The sequence below is a fragment of the Cajanus cajan genome, chromosome 5 (genome assembly GCF_000230855.2).
Source record: "Cajanus cajan strain Asha chromosome 5, NIPB_CcT2T_4, whole genome shotgun sequence".
Classification (NCBI taxonomy): Eukaryota; Viridiplantae; Streptophyta; class Magnoliopsida; order Fabales; family Fabaceae; genus Cajanus; species Cajanus cajan.
This window is the reverse complement of record NC_138521.1, coordinates 64,164,735-64,183,652: the sequence shown is the minus strand read 5'-3', so window position 1 is coordinate 64,183,652 and position 18,918 is coordinate 64,164,735. Positions and strand designations below refer to the sequence as shown.

The 18,918-nt window shown below is 30.7% G+C and overlaps 2 protein-coding genes across 5 annotated transcripts; both read left to right on the top strand.

Annotated features, from left to right (window-relative positions):
* Window positions 1-465: 465 nt before the first annotated feature.
* LOC109810156 (Reticulon family protein) lies at window positions 466-5,852 on the top strand. Of its 2 annotated transcripts, XM_020373549.3 has the most exons (9): window positions 1,047-2,468; window positions 2,550-2,609; window positions 2,708-2,810; window positions 2,909-2,983; window positions 3,085-3,229; window positions 3,440-3,509; window positions 3,789-3,854; window positions 4,554-4,676; window positions 5,495-5,852. In XM_020373549.3, the coding sequence occupies exons 1-9, from the start codon at window positions 1,463-1,465 to the stop codon at window positions 5,680-5,682; spliced, it is 1,836 nt and encodes a 611-aa protein (XP_020229138.1). In that variant the 5' UTR covers window positions 1,047-1,462; the 3' UTR covers window positions 5,683-5,852. The 2 variants fall into 2 exon arrangements, with proteins under 2 accessions (XP_082931796.1, XP_020229138.1); XM_083075670.1 differs by lacking the exon at window positions 5,495-5,852 and having other exon boundaries at window positions 466-2,468; window positions 3,760-3,854; window positions 4,554-4,682.
* A 3,626-nt stretch (window positions 5,853-9,478) lies between these two features.
* Window positions 9,479-17,695, top strand: CPL4 (C-terminal domain phosphatase-like 4). Of its 3 annotated transcripts, XM_029273740.2 has the most exons (10): window positions 9,507-9,625; window positions 9,758-10,040; window positions 10,547-10,689; window positions 12,480-12,556; window positions 13,022-13,137; window positions 13,655-13,835; window positions 15,263-15,552; window positions 16,791-16,976; window positions 17,065-17,103; window positions 17,231-17,695. In XM_029273740.2, the coding sequence occupies exons 2-10, from the start codon at window positions 10,020-10,022 to the stop codon at window positions 17,522-17,524; spliced, it is 1,347 nt and encodes a 448-aa protein (XP_029129573.1). In that variant the 5' UTR covers window positions 9,507-9,625; window positions 9,758-10,019; the 3' UTR covers window positions 17,525-17,695. The 3 variants fall into 3 exon arrangements, with proteins under 3 accessions (XP_020229168.1, XP_029129573.1, XP_029129574.1); XM_020373579.3 differs by lacking the exon at window positions 9,758-10,040 and having other exon boundaries at window positions 9,479-9,625; XM_029273741.2 differs by lacking the exons at window positions 9,507-9,625; window positions 9,758-10,040 and adding an exon at window positions 10,058-10,159.
* Window positions 17,696-18,918: the final 1,223 nt, after the last annotated feature.

Genomic DNA, 18,918 nt, shown 5'->3' with positions numbered 1-18,918 from the left:
TAACCTCCCTAAACTAATCACGTCCATCCCAACAAGTTCACCTCCGTCTCATCTATGACTAGTTCACAAGTCATCTTTTTATATTTATTTTGCATGTTTAATTTTTCATAACTCCACCATTTAGAGTTTCTTCCAAATCTTTGTGTCAGGTCCCATTAGTTTATCTTTATTTCTTTGAAACAAAGTTAATAATAAATTATAATTGAGAAGAAAGAGAGAGAGAGAGAGGTAGGTTAATTATTTGATCTTTCCGCAGTATCGTACCCAACCAATTTGATGTTTACTTCACATGCCAAAAAGAAGCTACTCATGTGGCGGGTCTGTAGAGAGAAGGTTTTGTTTTGTGCATCTTTTTTGTGATATTCTACGGTTAGCCTTACGCTTACGGCAAACATTCCCACATGCAGTAACTTTCTCGTACACAACACAATATCTTCTGTTTGTGTAATTTTTGACATAGCTTCCTTAATGAGATATAAAAGCTTAAGTAAATTTGTGATGGGACTATTTGCTTTTAGCTTTCAAACAAATGTTTATATAAATAGTGATTAACTCATTGATGTACGTCTATACTGGTAAATGCTGGCCATGTCAAATTATTACCCATAAATACTATTACATCTAACACAAATAAAACCTGCATGGAAAACCCATACTACAAATGACCAAGCAAACGTCACCATTAACCAAAACGCAAACGTATGGATATATAATTACCATTACTATTCCCAATTCCCATCCTTCAACTTTATTAAGTCTAGCTTTTACAAAAATTGGGGGTGCCTTGGTTTCTTGTCACAAAACTGTCTGATACCACCACCACACATTGCATTTTCTATATGCCTCATTGATACATTCAATGAAATATGGAATACACTTAAAATTATTAACCGATCGTTTATTTCATGATTTTCTATCTTACAAGAAATTATTATATAGTTTGAGATTAATACGGGTTCACTGTTTCTGATACGTAGTCAAGTTTTTTACTTTACGGAAAAAGAAACTCAATTATGTATCATGTGAAAATTGGACTATATAGGTAGAGGTTCTTCATTTGCATCTGCATGGGAAGGTGAGACCACTGACTTTAGCTTCCTCGGTGAGAGTGATGTGAGAGCTAAGGAATCTATGCATAAAACATAAAAGGGTTCCTCCTTAACACCCTAATCATTCAACCCAACTCAATTTACCTTCACTTTTCCCTTTGCTCGCAATAAAGAGAATAAAAAAAGAGACCAACTACTGTCTCTTACTCCACACACAATCCCTTGATTCTCTCTCTCTTAGTTTTCTTTACAAGGAGATCCCAATGTTGCACCCCACCAAGTGCCAACCGCCATTTCTTCAGCTGAAAGCCTCTTATCCATCAAACACTCGTGTCCCATTACAGTACTGATTGTTAGGCAGAAAAAGAAAGAGAGAGGAAAAGGGAGAAAATAAAAAAGAGAATATAATTGAGATGGATGTGAGTAGGAGAAGAAGAGTTGGTGCTGGAAGCAGGGTGGTTGCAGGGTCAGTGTGGGAGAGCAGGATGAAGAGTGATGAAGGTAAGGCCTTCAGTGGAGAAAAAAATGCTGAAGAAGGAACCAATGGTGGCACCAGATTGAAGAGAAGACAAATTGGGGGTGTGGTTGCCACTGGAAAGAGAAAAACTGGGAAATCAAAAAGGTCCGACGGGTTACAAAATAACCAAATTCAAATAGCCAGAGTAAAAACAGAACCCCAGAAGAATAGTACTAGTAGTCAACAATGTAAGGATCTCAACATTTCTTCTGATTCAATCAAGAAGAGTCCAATTCAAAACAGAAAGAACATATCTGAGGTGGGTGAATCTGATGAAAGGAATGTTGAGCAACTCGGAAAGAACAAATCAGATTCAGTTGTTAAGAATGTTGCTGATGGAAATGGGGGAAATGCAAATGCAATACAGTTTGGGAAGGACAAACCAGAGTTGGATCATGTCCATGTTTTGGATGAATCAAGGAAAGTCATTGATGGATTGGCTGATAATGATGAAAATTGCAAGGATTTTGGTGTGTGCCAAGAGATGGTCATTTATAGCAGTTCAGATAATGCTGGCAATGGCATGGTCAAGTGTCCACCAGTGCATGTTGATGGAAACTCTGATGATGTTCTTGATGATGATGATGAAGAAGAAGAAGATGAGGACGTGGAGGTGGATGATGAGGAGATTGACTTTGAGATGGAGAAGGAGAGCTTTGATGTTAAGGAAATCAATGTACCAGAATCCAAGCTTGTGAATGAACCAGAAAAAAAGGAGGTTGCGAATGTATCAGAAAAACAAAAGATTGTGAGTGAACCAGAACCTAAAAAGGTTGTGAGTACCAACAGACAATTTCATCAAAAAAATGAAAGGCCAGTGTCTGTCCCTGTAATTGTGAAGCCATCTCCTCCCATTAGAAAGCATTCCACAGTTTACCAAAATTTCTCCAAGGCTGATACAAGTAAGGTCCTTTAAATTTCATTCAAGTTTTTCTCCCTTCAATTTGTGCTTTTATCAAGGCTAATTCATCTTTACTATTCAGTTCCAAAGGCAGAAGAGTACTGTGGCTTTCCACAGACCCAGAACAATCTACATAGTTTAGGTGATTTATCTACATTTCAGAATTATGCAAGAGTCAAATTTGTTGGCAAACTTTACTACAATTTCTAGCATTCATTCTTTATATATGTCACTCTTCAGTGGATTTAATCATGTGGAGAGATATCTCTAGATCAGCATTTATCTTCGGGATTGGAACATTCACTATAGTTTCATCTTCATATGCAAAGGATATCAATCTGAGGTTAGGAATCACCACACAGCTCAATTCATTTTGTACTTACACTTCTGCTTCTTAAAAGAGTGCCAAGAACTGACACATCTTGATCCTTGTTTGTGCAGTCTTATTTCTGTAATGTCCTATATTGGCCTTATCTATCTAGCTGTTATCTTCTTCTATAGATCACTATTATGCAGGTAATAACCCCAGCACAATGGTGAAAAATAAACGACAATTTTTTTTTACTTGACACTGAATACTCTCTCTGATTCTTATTGTTTGGAATCAAACTAATCAGGGGGGTCATAGATGTAGAGGACACAAACTATGTACTGGGAGAAGAAGAAGCCATTTGGGTGCTAAAATTGATCCTTCCTTACTTGAATGAGTTTCTGTCAAAACTCAAAACCATGTTTTCTGGAGATCCTGGTACCACAATAAAGGTATTTTTTTTTCTCTCCCTGATAATATATTTTCTTAAGGGAGTTAACTCTACCTTATAAGCCAACCAACTTGTAAGGTGACAATTGTTCTTTATTTATATACACTTTATTGATCATACCACTAGTTGGTGTGAGATGTCCAAGATGTTATCCCGTTTTCTTAACATTAAAACATAAGAATAAACTTTGGTAATGTTTTGTGAATTACAGTTGGCAGTTTTGCTTTTTGTTCTTGCAAGATGTGGCAGCTCCATAACCATTTGGAAGATGGCCAAATTCGGTAAGTTTCTGAAGGCTTATTCAATTCGTAGATAGAATTCAAATTCGGTAATGTTTTGTGAATTACAGTTTAGTGTTGTGGCTGCATACTATTAAAAGAACATAATGACCATTTCAATTCAAATCTTTTGGAACAACATGTGCTCAACACAACCAATTTGCATGTCAATACAAAAGTTTCTCACTCTTTGCACCACTTAATATGCGAGTGAAAATTCCCTCAATTTGTCTTATTTTGTTTTTTTTTTCAGTTACTAAACTTGTTCTCTCACTGCCTCAGGCTTCTTTGGAGTTTTTACTGTGCCAAAATTCTGCTCCTCGTATTCTGCACAGTTAACTGCATTCGGTAAAATCCTAAATTAAATGTAGCTTTGATCTTAGCATCATTTTAATTCTTCCCTTGGGACATAAATAAGATGAAATTACACGATATAGTTGTAGTAAGTAGCTTCAAGTGGGTCTAGGTGGGATAATAATATTTGACACCATTGTCAAATGTAAACGTTGCAGAATTTGAGCGGGCCCCACCAGTTTGATCATGCACGTATTTATAATTATGGCCATGGAAACGGCTCTTTTGTACCTTTGATTTGTATCTTTGATCTATTATAGTGGATTTGGTGGGTCCTTTTAAGAAAAAAAAATGATTAATCTATGGGTAGGGTTCAATTATATTTATACCTCCTCTAGTGAAATAATTGATATCTAAACCTGCTTTGGCTTTTATGCACATTTAAAAATGTGGAGGATGGGAATTGAAAAAATTAATGCATCACATGGATGAGCATCTTTGCTTTTTATTTCTCAATTTTGGGCCCATTCCCTACAAGTATTGGACTTATCTTCATAGGGTTGGGACTTGAGAACACAATAATGAAACAATAATGTTCATGGCATACATCCTGGTGGTCCCCACCCCCAAACTCCAAACCCTGCCAAAATACTTTAATTTGGCGACTAGTATGATGACTTTTGTGTTTTACAATCTAATCGTTTGAGTTTTCTTAATGTGATGAATGATGGTTTATTTTTTAATTACATGAAGCAAACTTTTGGATTAATCGATTCCGGGATGCTTGGGATTCTTGCTCTCACAAAAAGGCCGTGGCACTTGCCATTTTTGGGCTTGTTTGGAATTTGTCATCAGTTGTTGCTCGCATTTGGTCAGGTAAAAGCACACTCAAGACTCAATTTTAGTTAATTAACCACTTAGATTTGATTTCAACCTTTTTAACATTTTGGTGTGAATTATTTGTAAAAAAAAAAAAATACACTTTTTTTCTTCTTATTTTTTTAAAATTTAAACTTTAAAAATTTACAAATTTGATATATGCATTAAGAACTTTAAATTAAACAGTTAAATCGTTAAAATTTGATGTAGAACATAGTCATTGAACGGAATAAGTTTAAGTAGATTTACTCCTGGAATAAAAGAATCCCTCCTCATATATATATATATAATCCAAAATCTTCATTTTAGTCTCTAACTTTGTAAAAATCACAATTTTGGTTCAACATGTTCATCAATTGACCCTTTAAAATCATAATACTGATTATGACCTGAATTAACTAAAAGTTGTACAGTAATGATTAATATTTAGTAATGTTTAAATTAAATTGTATTTTCGATACTCATTTTATTCTATTTTATTTCTTATTATCACTTTTATAAGATAAAAATGAGGATTAAAAGTATAATTTAGTATATATTATTAAATATTAATGTTGCTTGATCTACTTAATATCAAGTCATAGTAGCATTGAATTAACATTTAATAGTAAGTTAAAATTGTAGATTTTATAAAAAAATTAAAAAACTAAAATTCAAAAATCTAAAATAGAGAACAAAAATTGAGGATTAAATATTATAAAGAGCTAAATATATATATATATATATATATATATATATATATATATATATATATATATATAGTTTTGTGCATTACACTTACATAATTATGCACTAACGAATTGTATAATTGGCAGTGTTTGTGCTGTTTGTGGCCTTCAGATATTATCAACAACATTATTTGGTGAGAGAAGACTGGGTGGATGATGATGAAGCAGAATGTGATGAAACATGGCAAGAACCTGTTGGAGTTAAAGTTGAAATGCTGAGACAACGGCGAAAACCAAAATTCTTTGAAACACAAAAAGTAAAGAAAGGATTCTAAAGAGTGTCAATTTTGTGTTTTTTAGTTCTACATATGATTTTTTTTACTATCTTTACCAAAATATATATATATACTGTTATTTTTTTAATTAAACCTTCATGATTCAAGATGGAAAAAAAAAATATTTCAAAGTTTATGGTTTGAAATTATAATTCGTTAATTGGGTTCAATTTTTAAATTATGGTACTAACTTGTTTCAAATATGATTGATTGATGGACAATATATGGATATTAAGATCATTAAGGAAGGAAAGAAAAACGAAAATATTAAGAAAGAACAGTAACAATATAGGACATATAAGAAATAATTTTTGAATTAAAAGATAAATCCAGATGATCATGTTTGTGAATATAGTAATAGAAAAACTTAATATAAAATAAATGTCAATGCCCTTAACCTAACTTGAATAACACAAGGTTTCTTTAATTATGAACTATTGAATTTGACTAAACTATAGTATTCTTATAATTCATTGCCAAAAAATAAATTTTATTTGTATATAAGATTTGATTAGAATAATTATTAAACCTGGACATATAAAAATTTAATATTTATGAGATGGAAATGTGGTATAAATGGTGGTTGGTAAGCTATTTTTTTAATTGTATTTATGTCATGTTTGATTCACTTTTGAATCAATCAGGAAATAGTAATTTTCACATAAATTAGAGGAAATAGTAGTTTTCACATAAATTACACATTTCAACACAAAGAAGAAAAAAATATGTTGAAAAATGAGTTCCAAACATATATTTAAATAGCTGGTCAGTATTAAGAAATTTATAAATAACAGTTTAGGTGATAACTGTGTCAATTTAGTTGATGGGTTATGATGTAAGATTCATGATCTTAATCATGTAACTAAATATTCTTCTTCTCTATACTATCCAACTTAAATATAATGCGTTAACATTCCTCTCATTTATCTAATCAATAGTTTAATAGACAGAATTGGTCCTATCATTTTCTATATATCAATACAATTCATATTAACTAACAATCAATGTATGAATAGTATTATTTATTAATTAATTACGAGAACATTGAGGAAAAAAAATATGAAAACATTGTGTAATTTTAAGGTTAGGAACTAAAGCAAAGTATATACTTTCTTATTTGTCTATGTTTAGTTGTTTCATTGAAATAAATAAATAAAATGCAAAGAAACGCAACATCTTTGGACCAGTAAATATGGTTAAAAAAATGTCTATATATATATATATATATTTATTTATTTATTTATTTATCGGATCAGGTTGAAATTGATAGGCCAACTAGATTATTGAGTAGAATTTATATGAGATTCGTTAAATAATGATACTTTTTGTAATAAATTATTTTATTAATAAATAACCATAAATGAGTTTCTAATAATAATAATAATAATGTGATAGATAAAGTTTTTTTTATATTTATTTTATGCTCGAGATAAGATACGCGATTAATGTTCTTGTTTATTGTATTAGAATCTTTTTTTTTTATATCGTATAATCTAATTAATATATATAATTATTATTCTGACTCTGTTAAGTGATTTATATTATTAAATAAGTTACGTCTTTAGTAACTAATAATCTGCACATAAATAACTAATTGTTATACATATTGATTATTAGATGTTAATAGAGTTTCTACAAATAAATAAACATATAATTAAGTATCGACAAAATTACACATGTAGTACCAACATTGGTATAATATCAGAATATGATATTCATTTATATCTCCAAATAAACTTGTTAGAACTTTACCTTTTATTTATCATGTGTTTTTAAGGTAAGTTACATAACATTTTTTTTAATGATTATTGATTATTATTGACATACAAAATAATTTGGTGACATTTTTTTTTAATGATTAATGGTTATTAATTTATTAGTCATAAAAATTATTTTGGTAACTATATATCAATTCATTTTGATTTTTTTTAGATTTTTATAACCCAATTGACAATACATTTTTTGTAAAAAAGAATGATTATTGCGTATTTATATATATACACATACATAAAGAACCATCTTAATTTGTTACAAAAACAAACTCTTGAACAAGCTCTTACATTTGGTTAGCACAAATTTTGTGCAAGTGAGACTAAAGCATTTAAAAAAAAAGCCTATAACAAACAAATAAATCATATTCAAACAATGTATTTTCAATTAAAATTAAATTAAAAACTAACAAGCCTAATTCAATCTAACCTAATTTTGCCTAACAAGTATAAGAGTTTGTGCAACACCTTGAATTGCCGCAATCTCCTCTAATACTTAAGTTTATTAATAAATACTTAAATTTTTGTTTTAATATACAACAATTTTATTTGGGTTAATGTTAACTACCAATATTATTTACCTATTATATATTTGATCGTAATTAAATAATTGTATTTTAATGAAACATTTGATATAAATAGGATCAAAAATCATAAAATAAATGTTAATGTTATTAATAGAATATTCTACTAATATGTATTTTTATAAATTAAATTGATATAATATTTGTTATTATATCAAAATTTATTATTATTTTTGTATATATATATATATAAATATTTAGATATTCATATAAATATTTATATGTTTGTAAAATTAAAAAATAAAAAAAAATTATATAATTTAAGATTAATATACAATTGATTCATGAACGTTTTGAATTTTTTTTAATTATGTCTCCAAAATTCAAAAGTATGTAACTAAGTTTCTAATGTTTATATTTTTTTGAAATTTAATTCATGTAATTAATTTATGGTGATTTTTAAACGTTACAGAAATAATATTTTGTGATAATTTTACTAATTTTAGAGATTTAATTATCAAAAATATAAAAGATCAAGAATTTAAGTACATTTTTTTAGATTAAAAATTTAACTAGTATTTTAACTTATGTATTTAACTGGCTAAATATTTATTATATATAAATTTAATTACATTTTTATCCTCAAATAATTTTAATCTTACAAGTATTGCAATTAAGTAATTTTTATTTTCTAAATTTTAATCAAATAACTTTAAAATCATTAAAATATCATAGTTGTATTTTAAGTATTGTAATTGTAAAATTATTGAACTAAATTACATATATTTATATATAATTGTTTTATTAATATGTTAAATACTATATATTTATTATTACTAAAATTACTAATATATGAAACTTAAATAGATAAAAATTGAAAAAATAAAATTGCAAACTGTGATATTTAAATGACTAAAATTGTTTAATTAAAATCTAAAAAATCAAAATCTCACATATATTATATTTGAGGGACCAAAATCATATTTAAGTCTTATATATAATTAAAATTATAATAACTCATTATAATTATATATACAAATAAATGTTATATTTAATGTATAAATTATATTTGAAATTTATACAATATATATTTTAAACATATAAATTATATTTTAGATTTAAGATAAATAATTTATATCATAATACGAAATTATTTTTAAATATTGAAATTTAATTTAAAATATTAAAATATATTTCATAAATAAATAGAATAAATAAAATTTAATTTAGATAAAAAAAATTGAAAGATTTTTTTAAAACACTTCAATCCAAGAATAATCTGAAAAAATATTATGATACAAGATAATTGTTCATAAGTAAATATGAAAAATAATAATTTTAATTAAAAGTTAAAATAATCTCTACAGTTTTCCAATAAAAAATAGTTTTAAAAGTATTCTGGTGCGATATAGTTATCTGAATTTAATATATAAGATTTGGATATCTTTATTTATTTATTTATTTATTTTATATTTTAAAATAAATATAAGATTTGGATTATTAGGCTATTTTTCGGAAGAATAAATAGTTTGAAATTCATGTTTGGAGACACGACTCTTGCTCTCTCACGACACGACTCACTCACGCGCAACCCTCGCTCCGCTCTCTCTTGTGCTGCTTCAAACCACTCTCTCATCTCTATGATCTAGGGTTTCATTTTCTATCTCGTTAATTTCTGTTTTTTATTTCATGTTTGATTTCATTTTTATAAGGGTTTCATTTTTGATTTCCTTGTCTTCACCATTCTTTGACTAGTGTCCTCTTTTTGTATGTGTTGTTCAGCCAGAAAGAAAATTCGATGAGAGTGCCAGTTTGTATGTGTTGTGCTATGCATCATCCATTTTAGTGATTGGATAGTGTGTATGCGTGCATATATGATGGATTATACATCTTTTACGATGAGGAGAGAAGAAAAAAACATGAGAATGAGTGCTGAAAAGAAGAAGATGAAGCTTCTGTGTTATGTGATAAAAAAAACAGCGATTTGAATAGTGTGTTATGGGGTTTGTGAATGTGAGATTGAGAAAGTGAACCCTCGTTGTTAATGAGTATTTTTAATAACAAGGTTTGTGTGCTCTTGTGTGTGTCAATGACACTATTAGAAATATGCTATTTTTCTGTGGATTTTCTTACGCACGAAAACCCACAGGAAATATCTACGGGTTTACTTGCAAATAAAAAATGGTAAGATGTTTTTGTGGATGTTTATGCAAATCAAAAGTCTAAGGAAATTCCTGCAATTTTTCTTATAAAAATACATGTGCAAGAAGCTTTCATGATAGAAGCTAGCTAGATTTCTAACCATACATTAGCAAATTAATGTGTGTCTTGCATATTTTTAATTATTTGACTACTCTATTTGTCTTTGTCAACTCAGAAAAGATGCAATTTTAGTAGTGTGATAATGCTTATGCTCTTGGCAAATTAGAACATATCATAATAATACAAAATGAGATTGAATAAAGAGACCAGTTTGTTTCAAGCAGGAGTATTTGTTGGTGATAAAATCTCATCTTTCAAGGCACTTTGCATCACTGCATTCTGAATTTGTCTTTGTTTGTTTTGACGCAGATGAGTGTTGTTGCCGATTCTCCTGTACATTCGTCCAGCAGTGATGACTTCATTGCATTTCTTGATGCTGAACTAGATGCAAGTTCACCCAACTTGTCACCAGATGATGAAGCCGAAAACCAGGATGATCTTGAGAGTGTCAGGTGCTCTTCATTACCTGTTTTATTTTTTGTTATTGTTATATGTTTATATGTGCTATGGTGAGTTAAGCGGCTGTTGTCAATTGTGATTCACAAATTATAAATATATTGAAGTTTATCAGGTGTGAGTGATGTTCATATATCATATGTGGATGACTTGGTGGTTTTAATGAAAATTTGGTTTTTGATAGAGTGCAACAGCATTCAATTAATCCATAGGGCTGACTATTGACCCCATCTAGTTGAACAACACTTATTTTTGTTTTTGTCTTTTTAAGGGTACTGTGGTGATTCAGATTTCAGTTCTAGTCATAGGTGGTGATTCCGCACTATAGCACTGGTATTGTGGTGGAGCATTTTGTTGCAGCCCTAGGCCACTACTCATTTTCATGGTGTGGCTATTACAGCTGCTATAGCACTGTAAATGTGTGAATTTAGAGCATCAATTGGTGAAACTTTGATTAATGGTTGAAACCCCTCTTTATGCCCACAATACTGTGTTCTTTTAGGGTTTTAGGGGACTATTTGTGATTTCACTTATTCTGGGTTTGAAATTGAAGCCCTATTCTAAATACGTCATGCACCTTTATGTTTCTGAAACATGTCCCATTACTCTGGTGCTTTTTCCTGTATCTCTTCCCATTGCTGACATTTTGTGGCACCTTCCTGGTATTTCTGGTGTTGCTCTGTTCTTTGGCAATATCACTGGTGTTCTGTTCTGCTGTTTCAGTGTTTCTGTTCAGTTCACTCTCACTGTTCCCTGCTCTCTGACTTTGTTCTTCCCTGTGAGGATATACATTTCCTCTGTACACTTGTTGTGTATCTCTCCTATTATATCTCAGTTAGTTAGGTTGTGTAACAGCTGACATCTTTGTAGAGCTGTTATTTTATTAGGACAGTTAGGTGGCAGTTACATCTGTCACATCAACTGAGTTCAACTTCTGCATCTATATATTGTAATTTGTAACAGAACTGAACTCTTATTTATTGTATTCATTTTTTGCCAAATTGGCTCTCCTTTACTGCTCAAGCATTCTCTCTTTCTCTAACAGGTCTTTCATGATTTCATCTTTGATCTTTGTTCTCTATTGCCAGCATATAAATGTCTCTGATTTTTTTATTTTTATTTTTATTTTTTTTTAAATATTTGAGCATGTATATACATTTATCCATGAACTTTTTAACTGACGTCTAAAATTTTCTAATGGCATCCATCCCACTGTCTGCTGTCCCACTGTAATGGTTTTGGGGTCAGCGACTATGCATTGGTATTCAGGATTGATAATTATGATTATAGCTTACTAGCTTAGGTAGTTGTTTGTTAGCTACTTTTAAATGGATTTTCTTTTATCACAGGTCAGTATCGAGAATTGACAATTATTTTTCTAAGATTGATAGTTTGTTTCTGAAAAATAATAAAAGATCATAATGAGAGTTTTTAATGACATCAGGGCATTATTGTTTATATGATAGTTAGAGGAGGCACACTGAAATTATGGTCTAGGTAATGTGTGTGGGATCTTGACTGCATCCTTCTTTCCCTCCCTGTCAATTATGTTGTTGAATGTATATTATTACTAGTTATGAACTTATTTTTACTAGTGGTCTGACTGGTCTGTGGAATTGTGAACAAATTTGCATAAACTCAAGAGGGATGACTGATATTTTAGGGTTCATGGATTTGGTTCATTTGTGTTGCATAGGCATTCTCAGAGATAGTGCTATGATTTTGTTTTTCTTGCTTCATTTTTTATCATATTTCACAGTTATACTTAATCTATGAATTAAAGCAGAATTAAAAGGCGTAAATTTGAAAGCATTGAGGAAACTAAGGGGTCTACTTCAGAAGGAATCATTGAACGAAATTTAGGTAATTTTGATTGTTTTAGTTCTTTCTTTCATTATCTTTGCAGGAAATTTATTCATACACTGTTCCTCTTTCAGAGCAAACAAATTAATTTTTAATGTAGGGTTTCATAACGTTTTGGTTTTATCTGTGTAAACCTCACTTGAACTATTTCACTGGCTGAACCTAAGCTTGTCTAACTTGCATTGCCATCTGTAACTTGCTTTACTCAAACAATTATTTTTCCACTTCACCTAGAACTTTTTTTACTGACACAGTGACACTGTCAGTTCTTATAGAGTAACAGATTCCTTTTAAAGCCCACCCTACCTTTTTTGTGAGCCACTAGATAATAAATGACTTCAAAATTGTAACGACTCCAATTCTGCACAATCTTTTCTCATGTTTGTGCAACTATTATTATGGTTCTTTCTTGTATAACTTTGTCATTTTGCCTTGAAAGTGTTGTAATTTTCTTTGTTGTTGCAGAGGCATCTACGGAGGTAGATGCATGTACCCATCCTGGCTCTTTTGGAAATATGTGTATACGTTGTGGGCAAAAGTTGGATGGGGAAGCCGGTGTGACATTTGGGTACATACATAAGGTATAAGCTGTTTCAGATGGCTATCTTGTGGAATTACAAATTTAGTTTTGGATATTTGCTGCTGCATGGCACAGATTTTGCGTAACTGTTAGATCAAGTCGAAATAAGTTGTAGTATGTGAAGTAGTGATTTCCTGGTTTAATGGTGGTTATTGATTTTAGTATTTTTACAAAAAAGTGTTGTGGTGAGCCTTTTGCATCTGCACAGTTCATTTGGAATATATTTATCTATTGAAATCCCTATTAGAATTTAAATATGTTGTGCTGGGGCATTCGTATGTAATGTAAGTATACAGTTGAATCTATGGATTATATGTGCCACCAGAGTTTGATGACGTTGGTTTGAAAACATTATTATAACATTTTCTCTGGCCTTTATTCTTTAATATAAAAATCCTATATTCATTTTCATGATTTGGTTAGCATGATGGACAGCCTGGTAGACATAACGTAGCCAATCTATCTAGTTTAGTCAAATAATATCTTATTAAAAATGATGGAATATTTTGTATTTGCAGGGACTGAGACTGCATGATGAGGAAATTTCTAGATTGCGCAATACAGACATGAAGAGCTTGTTATGTCGTAAAAAGCTCTACTTGGTTCTTGACCTAGATCACACACTGTTAAATTCCACTCACCTTGCTGATTTGAGTTCAGAAGAGTCGTATTTACTTAACCAGACAGATTCTCTAGGAGGTATGTGTAAACAAATATGCTTTTGCTTTCAGTAATTGGTATTCTAAAAGCAGTTTTGTTTAACACAGAAAGTGTTATCTCCTGTCTATGTTGTTTTTATCACATTTCATTGATATCAAATATCAATTAGTCTATTTTATTGGTGCAATTTTGTCTTGATATAGAACAATAGACATGAATGCTAGATAAGAATGTTTGCTTTTTGAATCAATGTTGTGATTAGATAATCTGTCACTGGAATGTTTGCATTTTATACTTTGGACTTGGGTCGTTAGTTACTGAAGCTACTGATACTGTAATAAAAGTGTGGCAGGGGAATGAATGAGTCAATTTTGTCTATTTTTTCAATTGTGGTTCTTGAATGGATTTTGAGACTTTCCAACATGCATTTTGAAACACAATGGTATATACTTGTCCTTAATACTGTTTTGAAATTTTGGGCTGAATAAAGAATGATTCATTCATGTTTCTTTGGTTGCTAAAAGATAATATATTGTTGTTTTAACAATTGCAACAACCATGCTTCATGTAACACATTATTATGTCATAAATAGAATAGAATCATGCTGTCCTAAAAATGGCATCTCTTATACAGGTGAGAGTTCCTTGAATAGATTAGCATGCTAACTTAAATTCTTGTATTTTTTTAAAATTAATTTCTTGTTTCAAGAATACATGAGAGAAAGAGAATAATATTTTGTCAAACTAAAGGATTGATACATCACACTGTTCAGTTGTTACATTACAATACAATGAAATACTCCCTCCGACCCTTTATATAAGAAACAAATAAGTACTAATTTATGAAAATCAATCAAAGTAGTTAAGATGGTTAGTTTTCATTAATAATGTCATAGAATTAAATTTCATTCCAAAAATACCCTTTGGATTGATTCTTTAAATAGTAGTAGCATTAAATGACACACTACACCTAATTCAAGAGATAACTTGTCCCACCAATGAGTGTAACTTGTATTGTTAATGCATTAATAAATGCATCCACTCGTGTGAGGGTATTAAAAGAAATTAGTAATTGATACATTTTAAAGTAGGTATTTATTTCTTATAATTTGGACCAAAAAAGTGTAACCATTTGTTTCTTATATAAAGGATCGAAAGGAGTATATAGGCTGAGTCAGAACTAACTTGATGTGACAGTTGTAATTGTCAGAGACTAACCTATTTGATATAACAGACTGACAGCTACACAATGGTGACAGCTTTCTGTCATAGAAACTGTCTGAAAAGGGAAAGATACAGTAGGTGAAATTATACAGAGAGATGATATTCTTACCTTACTCACTTGTATAGTTCATTCTGTGTGTATTTTCTGATAACTTTTGCTTCATTTCAGCTTTGATTTTCTGGGTTTTTATTGGCTTCTTATATATGTTGTCTTTCTTGACTTGTATATAATGAAATGACAGATGTCTCCAAAGGTAGCCTTTTCAAATTGGAGCATATGCATATGATGACCAAGTTGAGGCCCTTTGTCCGCCCATTTCTAAAAGAAGCAAGTGAAATGTTTGAGATGTACATATATACTATGGGTGATCGGCCTTATGCATTAGAGATGGCTAAGCTACTTGATCCTCAAGGAAAATATTTCAATGCTAAAGTTATTTCTCGAGATGATGGGACTCAACAGCGTCAAAAAGGTCTTGATGTTGTGTTAGGGCAAGAAAGTGCAGTCCTAATTCTTGATGATACAGAACACGTGAGTTCATTGCTAGTTTCTGACTTGTACTTGTGAGTATTTAATTGGAATGTATGTTTGATGATAGTTATTTTATGTAGAAGACATCCCTAGAATGCTTTTCTTTTTACCTATATGAACAACATGATGATTTGGCATATATGTGATGAAGTCAATTTCGTTTTGTTTATAATAATTTAGTTATAATGGAAGAAAAGTACTGTTTTTCAATTGCTTAGTGGCATTGAAAGACATGCATCCTATTCATTCATTAAAAGCATTCTTATAAGACTCACAACTTTGGTCAGACAACTTCTAAATGAAAATGTTTCAATTGGGACAAAATAAATGAAATATAATTGTATACTATGAATGAATAAATGTGGGGACATAATAATAATAAGGAAGGAATTAGTTTTACTTACCTTTTTGCATTTTGTGGGGCTAGAATGACTATTAATTAGTCCGAGTTCGTAATAAAAAAGAAAAGGATAGCTAGTGTCCTGTACACCTGCGTGTCAAGGTTTTTTGGAAATCATTTTACGGAGCTGACTAGTGACTACATCAAATTGTCATATTAGCATTTTCAAACTTTTTATTTGTCTTTACTTTCAAGAAAAAAATAGTTTCCTTTTAGTTATGTTCAAATCAGTTTTACTTTGCAATGTTGTTTTCAATAATTTATAACGAAGATGAGGAACTATGGCTCCACTCATTCCCTGTTGGTGGTGTCTATTGAGTTGTGTTAATTTTAGGAAATAAAATAATTCTGTTTTCATTTATATTGATATGTATTAATATTACAGTTTAGACATCAGATTATTTTGACATTTATATGCATACAGGTGTTATTTCGTTATGGTTGAACTTTTTATTCTTTCTATGAGTACATGTTTGAATGTTGTGTCTAAAGATGTTGACACATGGCCCCTTCCCAAAGGCTTTGAAGACGGCTTATATAGCAGTTTGACTGGGGAGAATTAATTTTAAAGTGCTTAAACTACTATTACTGTCATGGCTTGTCTTCTCTTTTGAGGGTTTTGGTGTAATGGTTTGCCTGATTATTGTTTAACATTGGTTCCTATTTCTGTTTTGAGATTGACTCTAATTATCCCTGCAAAGTTCATTTTCTATATAGAAACCTCGAGACTTTAAAATGTGCTAATTGTACCCATTTAATGTTTCAGGTGCCATTCTTTGTCATTTGGATTATAAACTAAAATCAACTCCTTTTAATGGGATGTCTGAAAATGTTGCAGGCATGGATGAAGCATAAAGATAATCTGATACTGATGGAAAGATACCATTTTTTTGCTTCAAGTTGTCGGCAGTTTGGTTTCAATTGCAAATCCCTTGCCGAACTGAAGAGCGATGAAGATGAATCTGATGGAGCACTTGCTAAAATTCTCAAAGTGCTCAAGCAAGTCCATTGCATATTTTTTGATGTATGTCACCCTTCATTATGTCATCCTGATTAAATGGTTGTTGTTTCTGATATAATACTAAAATTGTGTGGTGCGGAACCTTCTGTAGAAACATCAAGAAGATCTTGTTGACCGAGATGTGAGGCAGGTAGTAATGTTGTTCATATTTATTTGTCTTGTGTCTCTAGCATTGTTTGTGGAAATATTTAGTTAATTTTGGAATCCTAATGTGAGATTCTCTCAATGAGGTCCTGAAATCAATACATTTTTTCTAGGTTTTGTCGTCAGTTCGAAGTGAAGTCTTAAGTGGATGTGTGATCGTTTTCAGCCGTATTTTTCATGGTGCATTACCATCTCTGCAGAAGATGGCGGAGCAGATGGGAGCTACTTGTTTGACAGAAATTAACTCCTCTGTGACACACGTAGTTGGTACTGATGCTGGAACCGAGAAGTCCCGGTGGGCAGTGAAAGAAAATAAGTTCTTGGTTCATCCCCGATGGATAGAGGCTGCAAATTATTTTTGGCAAAAGCAGCCTGAGGAGAACTTCATTATAAAAAAAAAGCAGTAGTCACATTTCTTGTAGTATCAAACACTGCCGTGTTCATAATAGTTTGTTTATTATAGTTGCCCAAGTCTCTGAAAGGATTTCTAATACCTAACCAACAACTTTCTTCAGATTGTGAAACTTGAACAGTCAACTTACCATTTGAGTAGAAAATAGAACCATTTTTTACTTTAATTCGTTTACATTTGGAATATTTGTTTTCTATCGTAGTTTTGATGAGGGAGGCACCGGAATTGGAGTTTTAGATCTGCTGCTGCTGTTTATCAGTAACTAGCTCGTAAGTCCTAACACTAGGAGTTGTGAAGACTGAAACAGCATTCTTTTCATTTGAGTTCATTAGGTTGAAGCAAGACAATGATAGTGTTTGGCTGGGCAGCTCAAGAGTTATACCACAAGTGTCATAAAGTCTATTTTCGGGGAACTAATCAATTTCCAGCTAGGATGCATTGAATGAATTTCATCTTAACTTTTAGAGGAAGCAGTAGTAGTTGATTTTAATAACTAGTTTTCATATGGTTTCAATCATTGATATCATTTATTTTTCTTAAACTTCAGCTGTTATATCCTTTTTTTTAACATTAAATTCTAAAGTGATATTCTTATTTCACCTCAGCCAAAATTAACCGATAAAAAGAAAAGAAAATGTTTGTGCGGACATTTTGAATGGGATTGTGCCCGTAAACAATGGAATTCAGTCAAACGAATTGTAGGGTTGGTGAGCATCTGTACAGAACAGAATGCATCCAACTTGACTACTGCTTTCATGTTTCTACAGAAGAACTATGTGCCAAAGTTTACTTCATTATTGAAAGAAAGAAACATCTATTGAAAGCAAAAGCTGAATGAAAAATACTGTGACCAACGATGGATTTTTTTTTCCTGGTCGGCAAAATACAGAAACTGGTTGGCTATATTCAACTTTCTCTGCCCTGCACTCGTACAAGTTCCAGTCATGATTTTGGGAACCGGATTAGACCAAATGATTTAACTGCTTGAACTAGTAATCGGTTAAGTAATTGATTCAAAATCGGTGGTAAAGTGGGTAAGAACTAGTGCCAAACCAATGTAAACCAAATTATATATAAAAAAAAATTCCTTTTGTTCTTAGATTTTTTTTTTTGGAATAAATCAAGGCTTATATATGAGATGTACAAATAGATTGTTATTATTTAACTATGCAATATGAACTTTTTATATAGTTAAACATGTAATATGATTTTTCTTTAACTTTGTTAAATAATAACTTATACTTCTTATATTTTATATTAGTTTATTATTCAATATTATATAATATTAAAAAATATATTTAGTTATCACTGGTTCAACTTTCAACTCTAGTTGAACCATTTGAAACACTCATTTGGTCTTAAAAACATTGATTTCTATCCTTTTATTGG

Excerpts from the sequence above, each read along its gene's own strand:
- LOC109810156 (XM_020373549.3), top strand. The coding sequence starts at position 1,463 with ATGGATGTGAGTAGGAGAAGAAGAGTTGGTGCTGGAAGCAGGGTGGTT. Across the intron at positions 2,811-2,908 it reads GCAAAGGATATCAATCTGAG|TCTTATTTCTGTAATGTCCT; the intron begins GTTAGGAATCAC and ends TTGTTTGTGCAG. Across the intron at positions 3,855-4,553 it reads TGCACAGTTAACTGCATTCG|CAAACTTTTGGATTAATCGA; the intron begins GTAAAATCCTAA and ends AATTACATGAAG.
- CPL4 (XM_029273740.2), top strand. The coding sequence starts at position 10,020 with ATGAGTATTTTTAATAACAAG. Across the intron at positions 10,690-12,479 it reads GATGATCTTGAGAGTGTCAG|AATTAAAAGGCGTAAATTTG; the intron begins GTGCTCTTCATT and ends GAATTAAAGCAG. Across the intron at positions 17,104-17,230 it reads TTGACCGAGATGTGAGGCAG|GTTTTGTCGTCAGTTCGAAG; the intron begins GTAGTAATGTTG and ends CATTTTTTCTAG.